Source organism: Xiphias gladius, chromosome 16, assembly GCF_016859285.1.
Source record: "Xiphias gladius isolate SHS-SW01 ecotype Sanya breed wild chromosome 16, ASM1685928v1, whole genome shotgun sequence".
Classification (NCBI taxonomy): Eukaryota; Metazoa; Chordata; class Actinopteri; order Istiophoriformes; family Xiphiidae; genus Xiphias; species Xiphias gladius.
The window spans coordinates 23850073-23877031 of record NC_053415.1 but is presented as its reverse complement, the minus strand read 5'-3'; the positions used below and the strand labels follow the sequence as shown (position 1 = coordinate 23877031).

At 39.7% G+C, this 26959-nt stretch overlaps 1 protein-coding gene and 1 long non-coding RNA gene across 3 annotated transcripts in view; one reads left to right on the top strand and one right to left on the bottom strand.

Annotated features, from left to right (window-relative positions):
- gdap2 (ganglioside induced differentiation associated protein 2) overlaps window positions 1–26959 on the bottom strand; it is a 55767-nt gene that overhangs the window by 27780 nt on the left and 1028 nt on the right. For both annotated transcript variants that reach the window (XM_040147949.1, XM_040147948.1), the window contains exons 2-11: window positions 22088–22314; window positions 14500–14639; window positions 12954–13107; window positions 11086–11174; window positions 10687–10763; window positions 9918–10077; window positions 6126–6276; window positions 5288–5364; window positions 2772–2848; window positions 2229–2368 (exon numbers count right to left, since the gene is read on the bottom strand). In XM_040147949.1, coding sequence (XP_040003883.1) covers window positions 2229–2368; window positions 2772–2848; window positions 5288–5364; window positions 6126–6276; window positions 9918–10077; window positions 10687–10763; window positions 11086–11174; window positions 12954–13107; window positions 14500–14639; window positions 22088–22314 — 1292 coding nt within the window. The remainder of the gene's footprint in view (window positions 1–2228; window positions 2369–2771; window positions 2849–5287; window positions 5365–6125; window positions 6277–9917; window positions 10078–10686; window positions 10764–11085; window positions 11175–12953; window positions 13108–14499; window positions 14640–22087; window positions 22315–26959) is intronic.
- Window positions 387–1564, top strand: LOC120801243. The gene is made up of 3 exons (XR_005709065.1): window positions 387–451; window positions 856–910; window positions 1457–1564. It is a non-coding gene; the product is annotated as an uncharacterized LOC120801243 (long non-coding RNA).

Here is a 26959-nt window from a genome sequence, read left to right as displayed (position 1 = left end):
AAATTGAAAAGTGTAATTAACCCATGAGCTCTGGGGTGCTTCTCTAAGGTTTCCCTCGGTTAGTTTCCAAGTTAGAAAAATACCGGATGATTTTTTCCAAAAGTTATGACACTATTTTCTATCTGTTTTGTGACTTATGGCCTTTGTGTTGATGGTGATAGGTGCGACACAATAATCTTACAGCTACAGAGTGTTATGCTTACAGGGAATTACAGACTAAAGGATAATTGTTAAAAATAATTAACAATTACTTATTACCACTACTGTGCATAGGTCCAAGCTGCCAAACGTTGGATGGCTGTTCACAACAGACAGGTTGGGTTATAACTCACTCTCGTTTTGTATAACCCTAAATACCTGACCAGTCTGATTGTCTGTTTCCTGCCCAGTTGGACATCCTCTGAAACCTAAGATGCCATTTTTCCGTGACTGCACCATTGCTTCAAACAAGGTACCTCAAGCATCATTTTGACCACATTTTCCTACAACTCAGTTTGACATTTTTGGTATCTTTGGAAATTTTTTAAGCCCTCAACCAAAATTTTCAAGTAGGCTCAAACAATGCTTGACTGCACACAGTGTTAAAACAATGTAACCGTCAGCGAGCATGACATTTGAAGAGCATCGCCTTAGATACTACAGAACTGTGAGGAAAATATTAATCTAGGGCAAACCTCACAGCACACTGCAAACAATGAGATCCAATGTTAGGCTAGTACTGACGCCAAATCCAACATCTGACTCCATGTGTATAGTATCTGATGTGGCAATACTGTGTATGTGATGACAAACATCGTCCAGCGTATTCTGAAATTTGGAACAGAAATAAATGACATCTTTTAAGTTTCTCAACAGAATCTCTGACTGACGTCGAGGTCTGACGCCCGGACTGCATCTGGTGGGCGTTCAGGTACGAATTATCACCCACACGTTGATCTTAAAGAGTGATGGGAATATTTTTAAAGTTTGATTCTAAATATATGACGGTCCTGTATTTATCAAGAATAAGATAATAGTCTGTATGTGATTCAGATTTCAGTTCAATTTCGTAAACCTTAGGCTACTATTTCATTAGTTTTCTCTGTTCTACAGACCCTCTCTACTTAGAGATATCATGAGATTACCCACTGAAGGTGCATTCTTCAGCTTAAGCGCTTCCAAAAACTTACATAGTGTCTAACAACAGGTTTTCCATAGTGATTCCTATGAAAGGCCTAACCAGAGCTAGTTCAGAACAAGGATTGGCTTTCAAAACTTTCAACGCTCTGATAAAGGATTAGTCACCCCAAGAACTCACTCCAAGTTTGGGTTTCCTGTTCCAAACATGGATTCCAGATTGCCAAAACCCACAACGAAACAAAAAGGGTCTGACAGAACATTTTGCTTTTCCAAAGGTCTAAACACTGTAACCTTGGCAGTGTCATACTGTAGCATTAACAATGTATTTGAACTTCAGCCTGAAGAAGTCAGCAGAGTCAGAGGGGCACCAAGTGGGAGCCAAACGAAGGTCAAGTGACGGTCAGATGAAAGCAAAGCCTCAAAGAAGATGCTGCCTTTTGCACACATTATCATATCCAGCTACACGTTTGAAGGTAGGGAGGCGAGAGTGTCAAATGTCAGTTTATTACTACCTACAGAGATACAAAAAAAAAAAAAAACAGGGAGCTCTCAAAGCCCGTTCCTTTCCCTTTGAATAACTTCTTAAAAGAAAAACTCTCCCACTCTATGTTTGATAATTCTGGCCATTAAAGACCAGAGATGTGGCTGGCCAGCGGAGTTAGCCAAATGACATTAATTCTGCTGCGAATTCAGACCATACAGCTCAGACGATTGAAATCGGTGCCCTTGGGTGGGTGGGTGGGTGGGTGGGAGGTTTAAGCAATAACAGCTCGAGAGTTTTCTTATTCAATCACTGTGTGTGGCAGAGTGATGAGACAAAACGGTAAACAAGGGGAACTAAGCAAATGTCTAATCTAATTAGCCTTTCTATTCCACGTCAGAGTAAACACATTTCACGCAAATGAGGTGGCTCTGGTCCAAAATGAGGAGTCCAACAACTGGAAAAATTTCAAAATCTTGGTAAAAAAATGTTGCACATCTATGAAATGCAACATATCCCAGCATGCATTTGGTGCAAGGTTTAGATCATTTTCCTGTGACTGAAACCCCCAAAGCACCCATCCAGTTATTGGCTCAATTTTACGAGGAGTGTAAAATGTCGGACTGACTTGGCGTCCACGATGTCGTAGAGGTTTTTGAGGAAGTCGGACTCCAGGTGGTTGTGCTCGCCTGTTAGTGTGTGGAAGTAAACCATCACGTACTCCTTCACTGTGATGTGGTCCATCACATGGATAAAGTACAGCAGGGCCTGCGCACACAAACACAGACGGAATCAGTGTGCAAACACATTTATAGCCCTGGATTCTCCACAGTTTTGCGTTTATTCTTTTACAGTTTTACACTTTTATTTGAATTTCAGCGCAAATTCAGCAGAAATTTTCCCACAGCCACAAGCACGTGAATTCAGATTGACACATGAAAGGACAGACACACAGACATGTTCCCAAAACACACGCAAAGACGCATCTACTGAGACAGAGCAATTGATATACACGTGCAAAGACACACACACACACACACACACAAGTTGGTAATCTCAGACCTATATAAAGATGAACGTGTGCTCACAGACAAGAAGATGAAGTCGAGTCTGACTGGCTGTTACATCAGCAAAAGTATTTTATTTTCAAATAATGCTTTTATATTGTTACCTTTTCAAGGTCAATAAGGGTCACTGGGATGTTTCGTCCAACCACAACCATCACTGTCCTGCCACACATATCCAAACCTGGGGACACAGACAATAACAAAAAGGTCAAACACGCACAGGTTCAGTCTTAAAACAGACAGAAAAGGACAAAGGCAGAGGAACTGTGACTGTTGATCAGCCTGGTAACTGCAGAGCTTCTCCACAAACATTCACTGCCGCCGCGTTGCAGCGCTAAAATCCCCAAAGATCACCTCTCAATTCAGAAAAGAGGAGGGGGGGCTTTGACATCCTCTTCACTGGAATTCCTGTTGATGCGGTTTTGAGTCTCTGTGTGCGCTGCTCTTTTCTTTTCCTGTTCAGCCACGGTAATGCTTATCACTGCTTACTGTAGCAAGGTTCTATTTATAGTCTTCACAAATCAAATATTTGAATGTGTTATATGGTAAATATTTTCCCAAAAAAGGCAAGCAATGTTTTAGTGCTGAAATAATCAGTTAGTAGAAATCAGTAGTAGGTAGTTAGCCAGAATTGTTAATAATCATTCATTTGAATACTTTATAAAGGAAGAATGCCAAACATTCATTTACTGCGTCACACCGTTTGTTTGTAAACCGCATGTCTTTGAGTCTTCGTCTGTTGGTTGGACATAAGAAATTTCAACATTTCCTCCCATTTCCTGAAATTTTAGAGACTAAATGAGTTATGGATTAATGGTAAAAATAATCAACAGTTTAACGGATAATGAATATAATCCCGGGTGGCTGCGCTGCAGTGTTTAGACCAGCCAATGGGAACTGGGGTTAGTGGAGGTTAAATCAAAAAAGCTATTAATTATTATCTGTCTGATAATGATGTTGGTGTAAGCTGTCTGCATCTGCAACACTAGTTACACTGCAATGATATAATGACTATAACCACTTTAATATCTCATATATCACTTTGGTGTATTCCAGAGTATTAGTAATAGCTGTGCGAACCTAAAGACTTGTAAAACACCTTTAGTGATAAGCTCAGCATTCTGCTCCTCTAGCACTTGGTGTACTGCCTGCCCTTGCAAATCAAACTCTGTCCCTAATATAGAAATGGGAACATTACTTTGGAAAAGACAGAGAAGGGGCGTGCATCGCAGCCGCTTAGCCCCGTCTCGTGCGTATCTGAGGATGTTCTTGATTTTGTGGTAAAAGAGAAATTCGTCTGAGGGCTGTGTTTTGTTTAAACCAGTTTTATGGGTGATCTGTGTCTAATGTACCAAGGTACTGTTTTCGATCCCTTTTTGGTCCTTTTCTCGTATCACTCCTGTAGTGAAACAAACAAATCTTTTGTGTGTTAAACAAACAAACAAACAAACAAAAAAAACAAAACAACCCAGCAGTATGCCAATGTTTACACAATCGTCATTTATTTTATCTTATTTTAGTATCTTGTTACTCTGCTATATGCAAAGTATTTGAACATACTCTTGGTGCTTTTTCATTTTGTCCAACATTTCAGTCAGTTTTTTTAATCCTGGTTCCAAAGACACATTATTTCATTTCAACCGTGTTTCTCACATTTAAAATGACAACTTAACTTCTAAATTTTCTGCAAGCACAGATGCTATTTGTTAACCAAAAAATATTCATCATCCCACATCAACAGACATTAAAGTAGAAAACTAATCTTCTGCCCTGTGATATGGCTTCCTGCAATAAATATTCCTATATTCATTTATTTGCTAAGGGAGGACACAGTGATATACTGGTAAATAAAAACTTTGGTCAACTGAGGCTTCTGGTGATGATCATCATCATAGGTTTATTTAACTGTAAAAAGAAACATTAATCAGCTTTCAGAAAGGCCTTCAGTTCTGCTCAGAAAGCCCCTTTCCTTTTACATAAGTTACATTAGTTTTACGCTACAGAGTTTAATTTCGATTAAATATCTTTCAGAAAGAAATCAGAAAAGAGAAGGGTAAGTTCAGATGGGTTTAAACATTTCCCTGGTTTGGGTAAGCAGGTTATGCAGAACCGTCGAAGTTTTCAAATATACGGGTAACAATGGGGCAAAACAACACTGCCTCCTACTGGTAACGAGATTCAACTGCACCTTATGGCAGCTGAGAGAGGAGGTAGAGATGCTATTCTTCATTTACTGGGCTTTTTTTAAATCCTGCAAACACAGACTGGGAAAATGGAGGACTGTACCCCAGTCAGTGCTGGGTTCAGTGAGGTAAAAGAAAAAAAGAATTCACCAGATGACGGATCAAACCAACGCATGCGCACGCGCGCGCACACACAAGCACGCAGGCACACACACACGCACACAGGCACACACACACGCACACAGGCACACACACACACACACACACACACACACACACACACACACACACACACACACACACACACAAAGGCGGCCTTGCACGCAACACTCACTTCTGTAAGTTTCCTTTTGTTTCTCTTTTCCATTTTACTCACAGATCTAATATATGACTGTTCCTCTCACCCACTGTCCATCACAAACACACAAAACACATACCAGTTTGATATAAGGCTTTCAGTGCAGCGATGTCTGACAGATCCTCTGCCCTCGCTCGACACAGCCAGCGATTATAACTGCAGGGGGGAAATACACACACAGAAATAGTTTTTATTCATGGTTCGTGGTTACATGGATCCACAAAACAGCACATAATACGGATTGGGCATGCATCTGATCTACTCTAACTGTTGCCTCTAAAGAAACTTCATTTCGGCTTAATAGTCATGTAACAACATAAACAAAAACACAGATCATCTGTTAAAACTTTAACAGCAAATGGGCCCATTTTGGGTAGGTGCTTAATGTGTGAGAGCTGCAAATGATCTCTTGTAGGAAAGCACAGTTTTGCTTTTCATTTATTCAGTAAAATCAATTTGTAGATCAAATTGCTATGAATAAAAAAATGTATTAAAGTCACAATACATTAAATTAATTCAAAGTTTAGCTCAAAATTGTTACAAAACATATCACTCTGCAGCCTCTCGTGTTATAAATGTGATTTTTAATGGCCTTTTTGTTTTCTACTCCTCTGTGCTCTTTAATTTTGGAAAAAAACTTCAATACACTATGTCTTCAGGGCCAAGTGGTCCATGATTTATATATATATATGTAACAAGTTCTGGCTGGGTCTTTTGTGTCATCTTAAGCTTGTTGTTTTTTTTCCTCTGTTTTTGATCTGTTGCTACGGTTTTGCTCATACTAATGTTGCTAATATCGATCTCACATGGCTCAGCTGACCATAACTGAGAACTGGAGCACTGTGTTTTCAATCACATAATATTTAAAATTCCTAATAGTATGTTTCATTTATTTCAGAGTTGTTTTGAGCTCTTACTTCCTCTGGTGTTGTTTCTGCATGGCTGCCTCTGACATCTGGCCCTGTAGGATCAGTTTCCGCTGTTTGTCCACATCGCCCTCCATCCTGGCGAAAGCGTGATTCCCCACCTGACCCAGATCAGACTCCAGACTCTCCTCTTCATTATCACCTACACAGAAAAAATAAATAAAAATAAATAAAATAAACCAATGATAAATGGTTATCTACTTTTAATTTCCTTCACTAGCTTTAATGGATTCATTGTGGTAGTGGGAGCATGCAAAACAATTACTGTAAAGTTAGCGGCGTATACAGCTTTGTAGCATATTCACTGAAACACATTAGTGCTCCCACCTGTAAAAACATGCACACACTCTCATACACAAATGAGACCCTAAGTACACTCCTTTAGGGAATGAAAACAGTAAATTATCCTGGATCTGGCTTCATGCTGATCTTTGAAATGCTTTTTCCCTCAAAAGTTCTACTATATACTTGAATTTTTCAGGGTCTAAGTCTGATAACTACATTTGCATGCATGTGCTTGCTTGCCTGTGTTTATTTTCTTCCACGGATCCTAATTTATCTGCAAGCATGACAGTTGTGCGTGTGTTCGTGAAAAAGCTGCGATTGACTTCATAGACTCAGTCGACAGTATTCAGGCTCAGGTTCAAGTCTATTTCTTTGCTTGTTTCTCTATGACCACATGTACCGTTGTAAGCGTGTCCACTTGTTTTATCTATGTCCAAATGGACATATGTGTCTGTCAATGTGTGTACATTAGCCTGATGTTATTGGGTTTCGCTCACAGGCGGCCTGCTTGCTTTGGATCAAAACCCCAAAGCCACACTGTGTCTCTTTGAAGCGTCAGGCCAGCTGACATCAGACTGGAGGTCCATGGAGTCAACAGGCTCATCACAGAAACCACAAACACTCGCTAACCGATGGGCTGGTGTTACTCTCACAATTCTACTGACCAAAAAACTAACATTTAGACAAAGTGCAAATAAAAAACTGAGGTTGGTAAAGTTTATATGAGAGTTTATGGCCTGAAAAGGAGCTTGAAATGAAGCTGTCAATAGTAAAAACATTTATGTCACCTGTTTGTTCTTCTTTGAATGATTTACTTTACCTGCAACGGAGCCAACTACTGTAGACGCAGTGGCAAGTGTTGGCCCCTCTCAGTTCCTTTATGACTGCAGGGAAAACTATTCAGTCTACACAAAGTGTCTGGGTAAAGTGATAGGCCACGCTGAGCCTCCAGAACAGCTTCAATGTGCCTTGATATAGATTCTGCAAGTCACTGTAACTTTATTAGAGATTTTTCATAGAGGGTTTAAGATGCTGACTGCAACAATCTATGGTTTGAGTCCTTCTGGGGACCTTTTGTTGCATCACTCCCTCATTTCCTGTCAGATCTCTATCAAATTAACGGAATAAATTGCAGAAATAGAGTCCATCGTTCGGAGCATCAAGGGAGAGTGCGGTGGAGTGATAATCGGGAGGTTCGGGGAAAATCATGGTGGTCTGGTGGCTAGTCCACGGTGTGAACTGAGCTGATGAAGCCGAGGAATTTGTGGTCTCTGTGTCCTCACAAACAGACACACACACATACACACACACACACACTAACACACACGGAAGCGCAAACCCGCACACGCACAAACACGCACACACACACACACTTTATGTATGGTCTGATTCAGTCTACAGTAGGGGAATAAATGAGCGGCCCCTCCCTAAATCGAACAGTGCTACTTTGATCTGAAGTCTGGACAGTCTAGCCAAGTTGGCAGTTTGGCACACCGGGCTGAAGAGGAAAAAAAAAAAAAAAAAATGAAATGGATGCAGCAGTGCCAGTGCCAATAAAAGACTGATTGCTGATTGAGGAGAAAAAAAAACCCAAAAAAAACATAGCAGCACCTTAGCCAAGTGCTCTGAAGTAACAGATATATTTTACTGTGCAAACATTTCAGTGTCAGCGTTGAGTGTAGGCACTTGCTGCGACGAACACTTCACCTCTCCCTCCTGACAACCCTTCATCAGTGGGCCGCTCAACACTGTTTACCTCCCTGACTGAAAGTGATTCCGTCTCCACCTCCGATGGGAGACTACAAGTCGTCACTGAAACCAGACTATTGAAATTCTTTTAGGCTCTAAGGTTTTGATGGCAGGGTGAGGCTGGTTTCATTGCACAACTTTACATACCAGTTCCCCTAAAATAACATGATGACACAGAAAAGCCCAATACATCACAGACAACAAACGAATAAACAACAAATCCTATCGACGCCCGGTCACATGAGCAGTGGATGATGCCGACTGCCAGACATCTGAAATAAAAGGGCATCACTCGAGGTTTCAGAGCAGAAATTATAGTCAATTCATGCCCAATGTCCTTCTAACACAATTCTTGTACTGACACTTAGCTTTTAACATGTACACTGGAAATGAAACCTTCTTCATCTGACTGAACTTAATAGATGGGAATGACTTCTTTCATGTCTAAAAACACCCTAAATAAGAATGAAAATTAACTTCACACCTATATGTTCTGATTAAGTTTTGAGCACTGAAAACCTGCTTTCATTTAAAGATGCTTTAAAAAAAAAAAAAAAAAAAACTGTAGGCTTTTTTACTTTCTGCACTTTAACCTGTTTTATGGTACATTTGTTAATACAGCTGAAACCACTGAAAATTGAATTCCTTGCCCTCCACCAACCACTATTCAAGCTCATATCACTCCTTTCTGAATTTGTTCATATTTTTTTATCGTTTATTCTTTTTCATAAAACCTATAAAGCACCTTGTGACACATCCTTGCTGTTACATGGAACCGATTATACGATTTTCTGGGAAATCCCAGGAAAAACTTGAATTTCATTTGGAGACAAATATACACATGATGTCCTAAAACAATCTGAGTTCAGAACAACAAAAACACTTGCTCTGTGTTAGATGGGCCTGCTGGTCACCAACTGAAACTCTTTGTCATATGCAGATGAAAACTCTGCGGAAAACATGACGTCCTCCGGAATGACACGGCTTTCTGTATGAGTAATAGTGTGCACAAGTAGGTGTGTGAGAGTGTGTGATGATACAAGTAGGAGCTAAATGGATCCAGGCAGCCAGACGTTCCACTGACAATTTCACAAAATATTCTGCCACGCTGCTCTTCCATGTCCGCTGACTGGCTCGCTGACTGGCTGAGCTTGAACACATTGTCCTCATCAAAATTACATTTTTTTCCAGATATTATTCTCTGGGCTACATTTGATGTTTTGGCTGACATTTTGAGTTGCCGAGTGGCTGACTAATTGACTGTGACACTGGATGAGTGACTGATTGGTTGTCCAAATGGCCGTTCGGCTGGCTGACTCTGTGGTTTGTTGACTGATTTACCGGTCAAGTCACAGGCTGGCTGAGTGGTGGTGGAATGGGTCGTGATTAAAAAAAAAAGTTCTTGAAAATAACTTAAACTAGAGGAGGAAAAAACAACAAACTGTCCCCTTTCCTTAGTGAGAGATGAGTGAGGATAGAAATGGGGAGAAATAAAATATAAAATTTTGATTTTTTTTGTTTTTTTTTGCTGACTTCTACAGTCATAAAGGCACAGCAATTGATCTTGGACTATTTATTACTGACGCAAGAAGTGAGTCTGATTCCAAAATTAAATATCAACCACTTGAAATTATTCTTATAAACAGATTACAGACATGAAAGCGAGGCACATTACAGTATGTGTCCTTTCTGATGCTGGGAAACATTTCATCACGTTATACTAAAAAGATCTGAGTCGAAGTTGTGTACCTTCCAGGCTGCCTGGCTTCTCTGCAATGCGGATCTGTCTCTCGGGGACAACGGGTTCGCCCTCAGAGTTGCCAATATCAGCTGGGATGAGAGGCAGGCAGGCCTTTTCCTCATCCTCAGAGCGAGGATAGTACAGAGGCAGTAACTTCTTGTACACCGGCTGGAAGAACGCACAAACATATCAGTATTCATAATAATGGCCAAAAATATAGAGCATGTACCGGCATATTAGAAAGCAGGGCAGCATAAGGAAGCCTGGTCGTAAATAACAGGAACCTGTGGGTTCAGCATCTAACTTTCTGAATTGGCCTTGAGCCAGACACTAAAAGATGCCAGGATGCTTCAACCGAAGCACTTGCTGGACGGTCGAACAGTGTCTGAAACCTGACACGACCTATGCAGCGTCTCAAATCAATCCGGTAGTCTGACAAGCATGCGCTCTTCATGCCGCCATTGGCCGAGTGTACAGAGATGGGAAAGAAAGCAGAGTTGGAATTTCTCTCTCAGACTCTCTTTTGTCTTTCTTCACACGGCTATTTCTGTCACTTCTCATGCGTGCCAATGAGTGAGACACTACGAATACCTTAGAGGAAATACTGTCCAAAAGCCTGCCTTGGAGTGAGGCCTTTGGAAATACTACAAACGTAGGTGCTGACGCTTTCACACCGTCCCAATTAAGGGGCTGAATCGTCTGAAGGATGCAGCCCAGGAAGATGGGTCCTTTCAGAGGACCCAAAAGGCCAGGCTCATGGGTGTACACAATACACACCTCCTCTGTGTCTGACACTGCGAACACCACTGCCTCAATGCTGTTTCCGTGATTCTCCAGGAACCTGCGCACCGTTCCTATAAATAAATGAACGGACACACACACACCTGTTACCTTACATATTAAGACATGCCATAGACTTAACAATTGAAGGGACTACGAATTTTGACTGATGAACAACAACTATAAAATGTAAAAAAAAATGACAAGTTCCAAACACCCAAGATGATTTCTCCATATTGCTGGGCCAACAGTCCAAAACCAAAAGATTTAAAGATCTACCAAAGAAAAAAAAGTGTGATATCTGACATGATGAAGGGCTATCACTGTGCATTTTACCACATATTGTGTATGTCTGTTCCTCACTTATAAAGTGCTGTGAGTTTGTGTGTGTCTTACTGAAGGCAATGTGTGTAGCATCCTCCAGCGGGTAACCTCTTTTGGTCGTGGTCACCACACAGAAGCCAACGGATGCCATTGACTGCTCTCTGTGCCAAGAAAAAAAAAAAAAATTCATAGCTTGTTTCCTCTCACACACACACACACACACACACACACACACACACACACACACACACACACACACACACACACACACACACACACACACACACACCATATTCTGTCACATACACACACACAAACACACACACACACACACACACACACATACAAAAACAACTACACCTAATTTGTTAATAATAGACCCTTATAAGAACTTTGTATATTTTCATATAAATATATTTGACAGTACATTATTCTTTGTTTACATTTAAGATGTTATTTTACATGTAAAAACACAATGTTATTAAGCACAACATTTCACATTTATCTATATATATTTTTTGCTTCCATAACCAGGGGTTTAATAGTGAGGGGTATAGCAAAACTTAACTACTCAGGACCCCAACATGGGGAGGGCCCGCAAGAAGCCTCAAATTAAAAGTCTGATTTTATCTGCAATTTTTTTTATTTATAAATTATTATCTCCTTAAGTCAATGATCATTGGTGGCTGAATCAACTTACGTCCACTCCTGCATTAAGATTGAACACAAATTGTCTCAAAAGGCAGTTATCCAAGGAATACAGGACAACTTCCAGACAATCAGAACCTAACAAAATCCTTTCAAACAACAAATGACTGAAACAACTTGCTACTCTAGCACCTGCTTTACAGTATTTTACTATTGGTCAGTAGACTGAACCAAGACGAGATGAGCTCATAAAGTGGCGATCGAGCAACCACTGCAGCAGTTCACACGGAAAGGAGATTTGCTGCATCATCAAGGGTGAGACTACTTGCTAGCACTGTAAAATGTCTTAGAACATTTGTCTTAAAACTAGGGCGTAGTCAAGCCTAAGCAGCCATAAAGGAATTGTTGCTCTATAATGTCTTCTCTCAACCTCATATTGAGAGTATAGAAGATTTTTAGAGTAATATTTGCTTCAGTGTGATATAAACACGTTTTAACGGATTACCAGAATATCTACCACAGAGCCATCTGTTAAGTTGTTATTCAGTGATCTGTACATGCATGAGAATTTATGGGGAAGAGGGGAAGGAAGAGGGGGACTGCATATGCACGGGGGCCACTTTTTCTGGCTATGCCCCTGTCTGCAACTACTAAAAGCTACTGTGGCCAATTCAGATTCAGAGCTGCAGTATTTAACAGTGGCATAATCGAACAGAGACCCACAATGTCCAAAAAACTTCCATCTCATCAAGCAAATACGAGGCGCGAACAACAAACAGTCGTCTCTGGTGCAAAAGCCTCCAGTAGCTTTTATGTTGCGGTCTGAAGAGGCTGTGAAGTTTTTGAATTTCTCACTTCTGAATTCACTGCCTTTCGCACTGTTACAACTTAAATGAGTTGATATATCTAACTAGATTTCTGGTTTCACCAGCAACCCCAAAGACAGATGTAGCTTTTCTCCAAACAGTGTTTGGAGATGTTTATTCCTGCAGTCTTTCTAATGCATTTCTTGAGAAGAGCTGGAAAGCTCTGAGTGGCTTTCGAAAATACTGTTTAGCAAACAAAAATCATATATGAGGGGGAAATTCTGTCATGACAGCTCAACTCTATAAGACATTAATGGATTCACTTGGATACCATGAAGCTTTGTCAGTTGACCACAACATTAGAAGTAGGGGGTGATGTGTGTTTATACAAGTGATACAAGTTGATTACAGTAAAACTAAACCAGCTGCCTGGTTTAAGATTAAATGACGGGCTAACTGCAGAATGGTATATTTGACGGTTCTTACGCAGCCAGCTGCATGATGTTCCTGTAGCAGCTGTACAGTGAGCTCTCAGCTGCCGTCCTGTACTTGGTTTTGTACTTTGGTCCCACAGTGTGGATGATGAACCTCGCTGCCAGGTTGAAGCCTTTGGTCAGCTTCGCCTCGCCTGTCCGACATCCTTCACACAAAAATTTAAACAAAACCGATTGACCATTTGGTGTGAAATTGACTGAGAAAAACATTGTACAATTACAAAATTGTTATGACCGTAAAGCCTGTTGACCAAGCACTGACCCATCTAGATTTGTGTGCTATGGCTTCGACAACCGTGGCATTTGCAAAAAATAAAATTCCAGACTTTTTCTCTTCACAAATTTGACTTTTCAAGTTTGGATGCAAGTCTTTTAAGGTTTCAAGTTATCCAAAGTACAGAAACATTTTGGTACCTACCCGTACCTACCTGGTATCTACCGATATTTTCAGTTTTGAGTGTGTTGTGGAAGTATATCTACAAAAGACTCTGAATCACAATAAACTACACCAAGACACTGATATATTATATTTCATTTTAACCCTAAGTTAAAATATATGAGACAAACAAACCTTATCACAAGAAGTCAAAGGAGAATCTCAATAGAAAAAGGCTTACAATCATCTTTTATAGTGTTTCTTAAGACAAAGAACTTAGCTCCAATTGGTTATTTTTACTTCTACCCCAAACACATCATCCAATAGGATAGAAAGATATATAATGTTGACGTGCTGTCCATGTACTGGTCTTAAAATGAACATGAGACACGCATAGCTTGGCTTATTTCCATTTATGGCCTTTAACATCTGGAGTGTGTCACCATCCCCAATATGTTTTGGATGAGTTACACATTTTTGATGCTCCCAGGAGGGCTGCAACCGACGACAATTTTCATTATTGATTAATCCGCAAATCCCTTTCTTGATTAATTGATCAGCAGTTTAGAAAATTTAAAAAAAAATAGTTAAAAAAAAAAAAAAAAAAACCCCTCACAATTTTCCAGAACCCAAGGTGACTCCTTCAAAATACTTGTTTTGACCAACCAACTCTCCGAACCCCAAAAATATTCAGTTTACCATCATATAAGACAAAGAAAAGCTGTAAATCCTTTAATCTGAGAAGGTGGTAACAGCAAATGTTCAGCACTTTTGCTTGAAAACAACTGACAAGATTATTCAATTATCAAAATAATTGCAGATTAATTTTCTATCAACTACTTGATTAGTCCACTAATCAATGCAGCTCTAGCTCAGAGCAACACCTCCTCCCAGAAAAAATGTCCCAATTATTCTGTCCCGAAAACTGTCTATTCTGTGGATTGGCCAGGGTAAGTAGATAGACATACTGCTGCTGTGATTTTGTTTTAACGACTGTGTTTTTTGGTATTTTCACCTTTATTGGACAGTGTATAGTGAAGACACAGACAGGAACGAGGGGGGGAGTAGGGGAAATATGACATGCAATGCAGGTCCATGGCTGGATGCACGTGCTGTAACCACTTTGGGTGCTCCACTGCAGTAATGTGCACTTCAACTCTACCTTTGAGTTTGAGCAGCTCGTCTCGCAACTCCGGCCCTGCGAGTTGATTGATGCTGTCAGACACCGGGTTCTTGTCGTTGAGTGACTCGTTGCTGGTATTCACGATGGCGGTGCAGTTCAGCAGGGCAATGTCCCCAGTGCTGTTGTGGAAAGAAATTAAAGTTAAAAAGTTAATAACATTTCAATGTAGGCACAAACATATATGTAATGTACATATTACTACATATTACAACTCTAGATTTTGTTTCACTCAAAATCTTGCACAAATCTCAAAGAGACAATTATTTTTTTGTCATGCCAGTGTGTTTCATATATTTTCGTCGTACCATTGTTCTAAGGGTCGTCATAATGTGTTGCTGCTTGTTTGCATTCTCAAAGAGCATTTTTAAAAAAATATTTCTCGAGTATTCATTGTCAGAAACACTCTCCATTTGCTATATTCCTATTAATAATCATTTCTTCTTAAGTTTTTACTGTTGTGTATCACCAGCCCAAGGGTTATTCAAGTTTCATCTTTTCTCCAAACAGTTATTGGAACAGTGTGACCACACACATACCCATTAGTCTGCACATATTTATCCGAACAACTTTGAAGATACAGCATGTAGCCAAACTAAAATGCTTATTTTACTGCTTTAGTAAAGTAATTTCTTCACTCTGGCGCCTTTCAGGGTTTGTTTGGAAAGAACATTAAGGAACTACTCAACCACGTGTTGAAAGCATTTGGTCACAAGACAAGTTCAGCCTCCAAGAACGAGAGGGAGGAGTTTTTTTCTTTTTAACATCATTCTCTTAAATAAAAGATGAGTCACAATCCAAAACCAACCAGTCTGCCAGAATATAACTCTTAGTGAGAAACAGACATTGTTGACAGCCTCTCAGATCCTGTTTTAATGAGTGTTATATACATCTGTATAAATCCTTAGACTGCAAATACTGCTTGTGAAGCAAAGGGGCAAGTATGTACTTGTCCTGACAAGCAACTTTATATACACTGTTCACTGGGTTACGTCAACAAAAATACAATCTACTACTATCTAATTGTTCATGATAATAGTTGCATCATTTTTAATGTGATAAAAATTGTGACGTTGAGATATTTATGTCGTGACTACAGCAGGAACAAGCATGTCTGAAAGTGAAAGTAGAATTGGGAAGGACTTTGGTGGCGTGGCAGTGGTTTGGCTGTAAAAGCAGGGCCCTTCCCCGTTTCACATTCAAGTGAATGGAAAAGTGTTCTCAGACTTCTTGGACCCCACTGTACGCGGATAACTAAGTATCCAAATTAGATTGTTGACGATTTAACGTCTGTTTAGATTTTTTGGTTCTCCAAAGCTGATGTAAAATTCATCTGGAACTGCTGTGAGAGCAGGACCCTCTTAAGGCCAAACCTGCAAAAGGGCAGCTTATTGACAGCGAGCTGGATCATGACCGAGATGTTTGTTTTACGGTGAATCCCACACATTAACTAATTTTAAAACACAAATGGCTTGTTTCTTAGAGATATAACAAAAGTATGTTGATTTAATTATGATATTAGATGAGAACATGCATGTTAATGAGAACTCATTGTGATCTGTTGGTGTAATTATCACAAATTTAATTTTCATAATTGGAAGTTATCTATACTTACTGTATATATTAAATGTATATAAAAGAACCAAAACAAATTTAGTTTGAGATACTATGAGCAAAAAGACATTAACTCAACTAAAAGACTCCGACTATTCAAAGACCAATGGAGCGAGAACACATGCTATTTAATTTGACATTAAAATGGAAATTTGTCATTTGAGCAATAAAACTAAATAAATTAAATGATACACTGTAGAACTCATGTTGCCGAAAAATGTTTACGCAGCTGCTTTTTAAGAGACTTTAGTAGAGGGTTTCATTTTCATAGCAGTTTCATGATTATCATTTAAAAGTCCCTTGCTCCCTAATGCCGCGTTGCCCAGAAATCCATAATAAAGAAATGCCTGGAGAAGCTGCTGCGATACACCATCCTGCCAATTGTCAACCAACAACTGAACCCCTTTCAATTTGCCCACAGGGCCAAGAGGGGCACAGATGATACTATGGCTCCTCCAGCTCCTGGATTCCCCAGGCACCTTCGCCAGGATACTCTTTGTGGACTTCAGCTCTATTGAAATGGTTGACAACTTGAAATATTTTGGACTCACACTGGACAATAAACTCTGCTTGGCCCAGCATACAAAGGACATTTAAAAAAAAAAAAAAAGGGGGAGTCATCAAAGACTATCAGCCATCTGGAAACTCAAAGGACTCTATGTCGTCTCCCATCTCCTCCAAAAGTGGAGATGGGAGTGTCGTTCAACCCATCCTGCTCTACTGCTCCGCCTGTTTCTTCAATATGCTCTCTGTCTCAAACCGGGCCAAGCTCACACGCATGACCAACACTGGTGCCAAGGTAATAGGTCTCCCCAAACCCAACCTCTCAGAGCTCAGTTATCAAGCCATCACATGCATTGTAAATACAACAGCACATGACACCACATACCCACTTCAACTTCACTTCATTTCACTGTACTGTCCTCTGGGTGCAGGTACAGGTCCCTGAGGTGCAGGAGGGCTCGCTTTGGCAAAGGCCCGGTACCCGCAGCCATAGCAGCCCTAAGCAGGGTGACTCGCTGGGGGGGCTACGCGTATTGTTTTCATGTTTTGTTTTGCCTGTCGCTGCTGTGTGCTGTTGTGCTGTACTGCACGTATTTCTGCAAGTCATTGTTGTGCAATGATGGGTGTATAGTGTAGTGATGATTTTCTCGTGATGGATACATGTGATGTACAGTGCTGTGAAAAAAAAAATTCCCCCCCGGGGACAATGAAGTCTAACTAACTAACTAACTAACTAACTAACTAGCTAACTAGCTAACTAGCCTGCTTGTCCATTGGGGAGAACATCACCAATCATGCACCAACATCTGACCACATTCACCGGTTATATCTAACTGTTTACCAGTGATCAAAGTGTTGAAACAGTGGAAACATTGCGGAGCACAATGTAGAACAAACCAGTTACAGCAGAAACACTTGTGTCCATGAATCTACTATATCCAGTGCATGCTGGGAGGGTTTCCAACACACATAACTCATATAACTGCAATCACATGGTCAGCACTCAGCCAATCAAATGAATGCTGATCGTGGCTTTGAACTCTCTACCTCGTTTCACCTTTGTTTCAAAATAAAAGTGCACTGTTACTCAAGATAATGTTATCCCGCGTCAACAAATCAATCCCTCAAACTGCCCTCAATGAAACAAATTAGCTGAAAGAGAATAAAACAGGATTGTTTTAGCCTGGTAACAGTATGTTAGCCTGAATTAGTTGAACCACATTTGAAGAACAGGGCCTGGATCTACAGCAAGCTGCGGTAAAATGTAAGCAATAAGAAGAATTAAGATGCAAGAATGATGATTCAAATGCAACAATCTGACAAGGTTAAAAAGGGAAATGTATTTTTGGTGAGACTGTTCACCACTCATGGACACATGCAACCTCTAACAAAGGGTCACAAGAAGAAATCTTTTCAGTTTAAGCGGTCACAAGCTAAAAGGCACTACTGCTCGCGGGTCAGTTCTTCCTGGTCATGTTGGTGCAGTAGGAATGTGCTTGCTCCTGGTGACTGAGCAGGCGAGCACGGCTACAAAAACAAGGCTCTCACAGAGAAACTGCTGCCAATTCGGGCTCCGGACGGTCATGTGTTCCTCCACAAAGAGGATTTATGGGATGATCTGGAATCTGGACTGATCTGGGTGAACACGTGGAGAGACACAGGCAGCATTTACACTACAGACCCAAAGCTGCTACTTACACCTGATGACTTTGTGTTACTGCCCCTGTATTTTCTAGGGTGTCGCTCACCTCGGATACTACGATAAACTGACAGTGATGACCCAAAACACATGCACGCGTAAAGCAAGAGTAAACACTGTCACAACCATTTCTGTGTTAACACTCCTCCTGGTGTTGTCTTTGTCTCCACCACTCAGTAAACCGTCAAAATTATGATGTTTTCTCTGGTGAATGGTTTGGTATTTACAACATTTCTGGTCATAGCAAAGCTGACAAATTCTACCTCAAGCTTCCATACAAGTTGTAAGTGGGCTGAATGCCACGGGATCAGGCAGTTGGTTCCGCAGTGAGAACATTACCTGAAGAGTGACAGGTACACAAAAAAAAGTATAGTGATCAAATCGAAGGTGATATTGGACTGTTATCAGCATGGGGCTGCTCCAAATTTATCTATATTCTATTGATCTCATAAAAATCATTAATGTCCAGTCTGGGTCATTTTAAAACAGCGTAAATATAAGAATCTTCTGATGCCATAAACCAATATTTCATGGACCGAAATCACGACTTTAAATGGGCTAAAGATGTTTTTCTAATCTAATGAAAGTGCAGAGATTTTTTAAAAGAGCATGACCCCAGTGTGAGGCTAATATCTTAAAACATTAGGCTTAAGACTGAATTATAAAGAACTATTGGAACCCCGATGCATTTGTCAAAAGATCACACAACAAGTCCAGTTCCCTTTGACTCAAAACTACTATGCAACGACCCATAAACCTGGATGAGTGAGAATATTCACGTACGTGCTGGGCTCTTCAGTATGAGGAAAATCTAGTTCTCTACTCAATATAAAAAAAGAAGATTTATGGGTTCATCAAAAGATTTCTCAGCTCAAGGAAAAGAATCCCACATCCCTGTAACAGCATGCTGCAGTCGTCGCAAGTTCTACAGGGCGCTTTGATCCACAGCAGTTTCCAAGATGTATAAAAACAAAATTACCTTCAATTACTATTATGCATTAAAAGCAAGAAATATTGAGTTCAGGAGTTAGAGCCACAGATTCATGGGTTTTCCCCTAAACATTACACAAATAAAAACTCAGATAAACATGAGGAGAGATCTAATCTGTCCAAAAACAACAAAGCTCTCTGTTCTCACTGACTGGTCACTTCACGGCAAAATGAAAAGTGTGATGGGTGAAAATCAATTTTTCCAGAGACTAAGATGTGTGATTAGCTTGTTCAAACATTAAAAAAAATAAAGGATAAATAAATAAAGGATGTATAATCATCGGCACGGGTTTAATTATGATCATATCACTGAACGGCTTAAGTGCAAATAGGACCACAGTCAGTTGACACTTTTTTTGAATAATTCCAGGGAAGGTTTAAACAAAACAAAAAAAAGCCAAAACATCTGCACATATGCACAAATGCAACAGACAAAATTGAATTATTTACAACCCCGGGGTTAGAACAATTATGGTAACAAAGTAAAGTACTGGGCAAAAGTCTAAAACAGCATCTTTCCACAAAAACTCAGATAATGAAATTTATTCTTGGTTAGAAGGTTTTTTTTTTGTTTTTTGTTTTTTTTAGCTCAGCAGAGTAACTGACCACAGAAGAACTTTGGCAAACATTAGGCCTTTTAATAAAAACATACTTTCATGGTTATATAAATTTATAAAATTATATATAACATTATAAAAAGTGTTTTTCCATAGTTGTGCTAAGGAAATAACGTCATCATATCAGAAATTCAAAATAATATTCAAACAGATTAACACAGGCCTAATGTTTTGGCTTCCTGACACACTGGTCAAACAAGAGCTGCAAAGATTATTCGATCATCAGAAAATTAATCGACATTCTGATTATCAATTAATCGTTGTAGTCATCTTTCAAGCAAAAATGCCAAACATTCTAAGGTTTCAGCTTCTCATGTGTGATGCTTTGATTATTTTCTTTACCTTACAGTTAGGTCCATAAGTATTTGGACAGTGACAGCATTTTCGTTATTTTACCTCTATGAACCAGCACAATGGATTTGACACAAAGCCAATCAAGATGCGTTTGAAGTGTAGACTTTCAGCTTTAATTCAAGGGTTTTATCAAAAACATCGCATTAACAGTTTAGGAATTTTTATACATAGTTCTCCATTTTAAGAGGCTCTTAAGTAATTGGACAACTGACAATTGATCAGTTTCGTGGCAAATATGTGGTCGAAAGAGGTGTCAATGCAAATGAAGGAGGCCATCATGCTGAAAAAAGAAAAACAAACTTATCAGACAGAAGCAGAAACTTTACCAGTTCCCAAATCAACAGTTTGGTACATTCTTAAAAAGAAGGAAAGCACTGGCCAGCTCAGCAGCACTAAAAGGCCTGGAAAACCGCAGAAGACAACTAAAGTGGATGATCACAGAATTCTTTCCTTGGTGAAGAGAAACCTCTTCACAACATCTGGTCAGGTCAAGAGATCTCTTGGGGAAGCAGGAGTATCATTCTCAAAGTCTACAATAAAGAGACGCCTTTAAAAAATGTAAATACAGAGGATTTACCAAAAGTTGCAAACCACTGGTAACTCTCAAGAACAGAAAGACCAGATTAGACTTTGCCAGAAACCCTCTGAAAAAAAGCCTGCCCAGTTGTGGAACAGGATTCTTTGGACAGATGAAACCAATATGAACTTTGTACCAGAATGATGGAAAGAGAAAAATATGGAAAAGGAAAGGAACGACTCGTGATCCAAACCATACCACATCATCTGTCAAACATGGTGGAGGCAGTGTTATGGCTGCCAATGGAACTGGGTCACCGGTGTTTATCGATGATGTGACTGTTGACAGAAGTAGCAGGATGAGTTCTGAAGTGTTCAGGGCTTTACTATCTGCTCAGATTCAGCCAAATGCTGCAAAACTGACAGGATGTTGCCTCACAGTACAGATGGCTAATGACCCAAAACACCCTGCGAAAGCAACCCAGGAACTTCTCAAGGCAAAGGATTGGAGTACTCTTCACCTGACCTCAGCCCATGCTTACTGAAGACAAACCTGAGGGCAGAAAGACCCACAAACAGGCAGCCAATTAAGGTGGCGGCAGTAAAGGTCTGGCAAAGCATCCTAACAGGAGGAAACTCAGCATTTGGTGAAGTCCATGGGTTCCAGACTTCAGGCAGTTATTGACTGCAAAGGATTTTCATCCAAGTATTAACTACATTTTCACATTGCATTTTTGTTGAGATAAAGCTGAAAGTCTACACTTCAATCACATCCTGATGGCTTCATTTTAAATCTGGTGGTGGTGTACAGAGGCAAAATTGCAAAAACTGTGTCGAACAAAAATTAACTGTATATGACAGTAAATTTTAAATCTTTAGGTTTCAGACAGTTGGTTGGACAAAATAGGTACATACAGACTAAATGACTAATCAATTGATAGAGAAAATAATCAGCAGATCAAAAGATTGTGAAAATAAGCATTGGCTCCAGCCCTTGGTCAAACCCTATTTTACACAATGTGCTGGTATTTGGTAGCAATATTTCTCTGGACCAAACCTGAAACACAGAGGTTTTGACCTGTTGAATCAAGGTCAAAACATTGTGACTCAAGTTTTGGTTGTTCATATCTTTTATCTCCGTTTACAGGATTATGTGATCCTCTACTGGAGGCAAATTTTTAAAAAAAGCACGTCAGTTAAATTAAAAAAAAACTGACAATCTGGAGAAAGGAGGCTTTCTCCCAACAGCAAGAGTGTCAAGAAATACATGACTCACTAGAGAATGATCTTGCAGTTGATGTCCGGTCTGAAGGGAAAGGGCGAGGGGAAGACCTGCTGGTTGAGCAGGCTGTCGCTCTGATCCCGCAGTGTCTCCCCGCCATTCTCACCCAGCTGCTGCTGCCACGTGGGGAGAGTCTGGATATCGACAAACTGGGAGCGGGCACCCAGAGGATCCATCCCCTCTGGCACTACGGGCTGACACCAGATCTCCAAGCAGCCTCGCTGCAAGCAGGGCAGAAAGAGAAGTTGGAATTACACAGTAACATTAGATATCAAGTTCCAGAAACAGAAGAAACGGCCATTGGTCAATCAACAATTATGACTAGATAATTGATCAGGGCTGCAACTACTTTATTTTAATCTCATTATAACTGAATCTGCTGATTATTTTCTCGATTCATCTAGTAATGATTTGAAAAAATGTCTAGTGTAATTTCCTAGAGGCCAGATTGATGTCTTCAAATTCTTTTTATTATCCAAAAGAATGACTGAAAGGCTGACTCGATTATCAAAAAAAAAAGAGCAGTCTTCTTTTGATCAACTAAACCAAAGAACAGAGTAATAGTTACAGCTCCATAATTTGATCAGTTAAACTTTCAAGTTATTCATGAAGCTGGTTTCAATTTCTCAGATATCAGGATTGGCTGCTTTTCTGTGTGCTCCACCATTTAAGACATTTTATAAATGAATCAATTAATACAGCTAATTGATACAATTAATAATTTAATTGGAAAAAAAAAAATCAAACAGATTAATCGGTTTAAAAAAAAAAAAAATTGTATTGTTCAACGTCTACGTTTTTATAGACCGAAATCAAACTTATTGTCAGCTGCTGGCCTAACTTAAACTTTGCCTACTTCATTTAAGTGCTCAGTTATTTTGGGTGGTCAATTCGGTCTTCATAGAAAGAGAAGACCCCCCCCCCCGGACATCCTGCTCTATGTCTTTGCTCTGTGCTGTCCTACATTCCAGCAGTTATTTTGTGAGAAGAAGTTTTAATTCACCGTAATCCACCCCTTCTACTTCACTTTTTTTTTTTTTTCTTTCTTTTCTCAGTGTTGCATCCTGTCTTGTTGCTACACTGCATTCTGGTCTATTTCCTGCTGCCTCCTCTGTGATTGAACAGCTCTGGAAGATAAGCCCTTGCTCTTTGACTCTGCAGGACACTGATAACTGTCTCTGCTGGAAATATCTGGATGTGATGTCATTTTAAAATTTGGGCATGTATCGACAGGAAAACAAAAAAATACACCTTAAATAATACACCTCAAAAAAAACTGGACCCAAAATTCCCCTGCAAGTTACATTTCAGACGGCAATCCCCCTTGCACTGGCACTGAAGTGTGGATTTTTTTCTAGGGCTGCAACTGCTGGTTATTTTCATTACCAATTAATCAGCAGATGTTTTTCTGTTAATTTATTGATCAAACTCCCAGAGCCCAAAATGATGTCTTCCAACTGCATTTTTTCCGACCTTCAGTCGAAGCCCCGAAGATATACAACTTACAGTGATACAAAACAGAGAGAAGCAGCAGATTTTCACATTGAGAAGCTGGAACCAGTAAACGTTTGATATTTTTGCTTGACAAACGGCTTAAATTATTAACCGATTATAAAAACTGGTCCAAATTAATTTTCTGCAGATCATTTCATCGCCTGATTTGACCCTCAAATGACAGTATGTGCGCTTCAGTTTTATATCTAAAGAAGAAAATATGAGGAAACACTGAATACTCAACATTGTTAGCACAAAATACTTAACAACAACTTCATATATAAACTAGAGCCCGACCGATAAAATTGGCCGATATTGGCCTATCACAGATGTATCGGTATCGGCGTATGTGTTGCCCGATAAGTGCAGGTTTCTTTTGAAGAAAATAATGCAGAAAAAGATGCTTGGGGCAGTTTATAAATGGAGTCATCGCATAGTTTGTTCAGCAGAAAGCGCTCCGACTCCACTGTTTCCAGTACTCTCAGCACTGTCCGCAGCACATGTAGCAGAGGAATATCAACCTGAAAACATCAGTATCGCCAGTCTCCTAAAGACCCAGCACTGGTCTAGCCACTCATGCGTCCGCCATCAGTCTGACTGCAGCCACATAAACCAGACTGCACTAATTTCAAGCAGCAAACTTACCAGGAATTCTGCTTGTAATAACATTATCCGAAAATTAGAGAAGATGAGCTCCGTGCTTCATCAAATACAAGCATGACAGCAGTCCCTCCGTCCAGAAATGTAGTGACAGCCTGATCTGAACTCAAGACACAGTTAAATCGTCCTAAATGTAAATATCTTTGGGTTTTGGACTGTGGGTTCGACAGAAACGGTTCTGACACAATTAGTGGACTTAGTCGATGGACAGAAAATTAATCAAAATTAATAACAACTCTAATGATTTATTAATTGTTTAAAATCATTGATGAAGCAAAAATGCCAAACATTTACTAGTCAAAGCTTCTCAAATGAGGAGATTTGCTGCTTTATACCACTGTCATTTTATTTATCTTTTGGTTTGGCCTGATGCTCAGACAAAACGAGCAGTCTGAAGGCATCATCGAGCTTGAGGTCATTTTTTAATAGCCAATAATCGTGACTTTATCCTAAAGATGAGGAAGACGCGATGCTTTTCTAAGAATATATATATCTGAAATCTGCTTTTTACCGGTCGCTAAATGACAACCAGGACAATATTATGATTCATTTATCACTGTGTCAATGCTACGAGGCTCCGTAACAGCTGCATATCAATAAATATCACGAAATTATCCAAAACACGGAACGGTAGTGAGAAAGTAAGACGCAGGAATGAATTTCCACTTTATAAGTCAACTCCTTTATCTTCCTTGACATAGTGATGACAGTCCCCGAGGGTAATATTTCCTTTATAAAACGATGAAGACTGTATTTTGGTCAGCCAGCGTCTCTCTAAACCACAAAAGCAGAAGTTACCTACCTAACTAGCCAGCTGTATTTCCTATAGGCAGAGGTGACGTCCACGCCAAAACAAAAAAAAAAAAAAACAAAAAAAAACCATATATAAAATAATCAATAAATCTTAACACGACGTGTATAGACTCAAGGGGTGTTGTCGTTCCACGGAGTTCTCATACTAGCAGGCAAAGTAATCGCAAAAACGGGAAATAATTGAGTTTAAAAGTGCCAATTAAGCAGATTTACACATTTAGCCAGCATGCTAGGCACTAACTGCTGCTACGTCAAGGTAGCAAGTACATCCAACAACATCCGGTTATGAATTTCAAAGTAAGGCTACAACGGAGGCAACACACAAGCTTGTTTTCAGATTGTTTATTAAGTTTTAACGCACTAGCAGGTGACCTATTGGATACGAATGACTCACAGTGTCTGAAAGACGTGTTGTGCTACATACAAACATAATTTTTTTTTTTTGAAAATGTATTTGTGTCTGATGTTTTTCCACAAAGAAGATAATTACATCTACTCCTTCTCCCTCATTAATAAAACCAAGTTTCTATGAATATGCAGCCCGGCAATTAATTTTACAAGTTTAACTCCTGGACACAAGGTGTCTCCTATTTCACTGAAAAGTCCATTGTCTGTCCATTAGCATATGTGGACTGGAGGCTTCAAGTTCCCATCTCACACGTGTAAAACTGCATACTGGACCACGATTGGCTTCCAGGCTGAAATGGTACACAATTTAACACATGCTCATAAGTACATGTGTTAAACTGACTGCCCATGTGTATATTAATACTATATTGAAAAGGTCTAAAAGTTCTATGGGTTTGCAGAATGTACACGTGTTAAACTAAGAGTTAAACATTCCTCCTTCAGCAGATGAATGAGGAAACAGTCTTCTGGTGTCAAACTCACATTTTTGAGTGGAGACGGACTGTAAGTAAACACATGGGAATTCAGGAAGAGACCCTTGTATCAGAGAGGAGTGGAGGGCTGGAGAATGATGTTGATGATTGTATTTATTTTTTATTAAATTTTTTACATATTCATTCATTCAGCTTGTGTGTGTATCATTTATGACCATCACCGTAGGGAGCAGTTTCTGCCACTGTGGTACATGGTGCGTGGGACATGTGGTCACGCTGGCGTCTGATTCTGTGGCTCTGTACACATCTGGCTCTGGTGAATGTGATAACTCAAGAACAATAGAGAAACTTCATACCTACACCAAAGGTACTTCATATGGCGTAGACGATCTGAATAAAGCTGGGAGCACCTTGCTGCATGGATGTACATACTAATTGGGTAAAAAATGTTTTGTTCGTTTTTTTTAATTTAAACTTCTGTTAGCAGTCTTGATGACAAAATACTGATACCATGATCATGCTGATCGTGGACGGACATAAGACAATCCATGTTCCTCTTGTCTACCTGAGCTGTTATTGCGGGTATTTTTAATACCCTTTTTTTATGCCCTGTCATTTCCCCACTGTCGCACTTCTGAAGTCATGTCCTGATATCAAAATAACACGCTTTTATTTTGTACATAATTTCCGGTACCGTTCCTGTTATTTGTATTTAGCTTGATTTATCTCTTCCTCAGTTCCTAATCAGCTGACTAATAAGCGAAAAACCACTTCCGCTGAGGTTGTTTAAGGACCCGTGAGGAGTCACTGCATTTTTTTTCTGTTCATAACTCTAGTAATAAAAAAAAAAAGCGCAACAAAATACGAGGATTGCCTCGATTACAGTTCAGTAAAATAAAAGCTTAGGTTTAATCAAGCGTTTGTGCTTCTTCTGGGGTCGCAGACAAAAACAACAGAAAGAGAGTGATCGGGCAAATGCCCTGGTGCATTCATGTTTAAGCGGCTCATTTTTAACTATGGTATATGGGGCTGCAACTAATGATTATTTTCATAATGG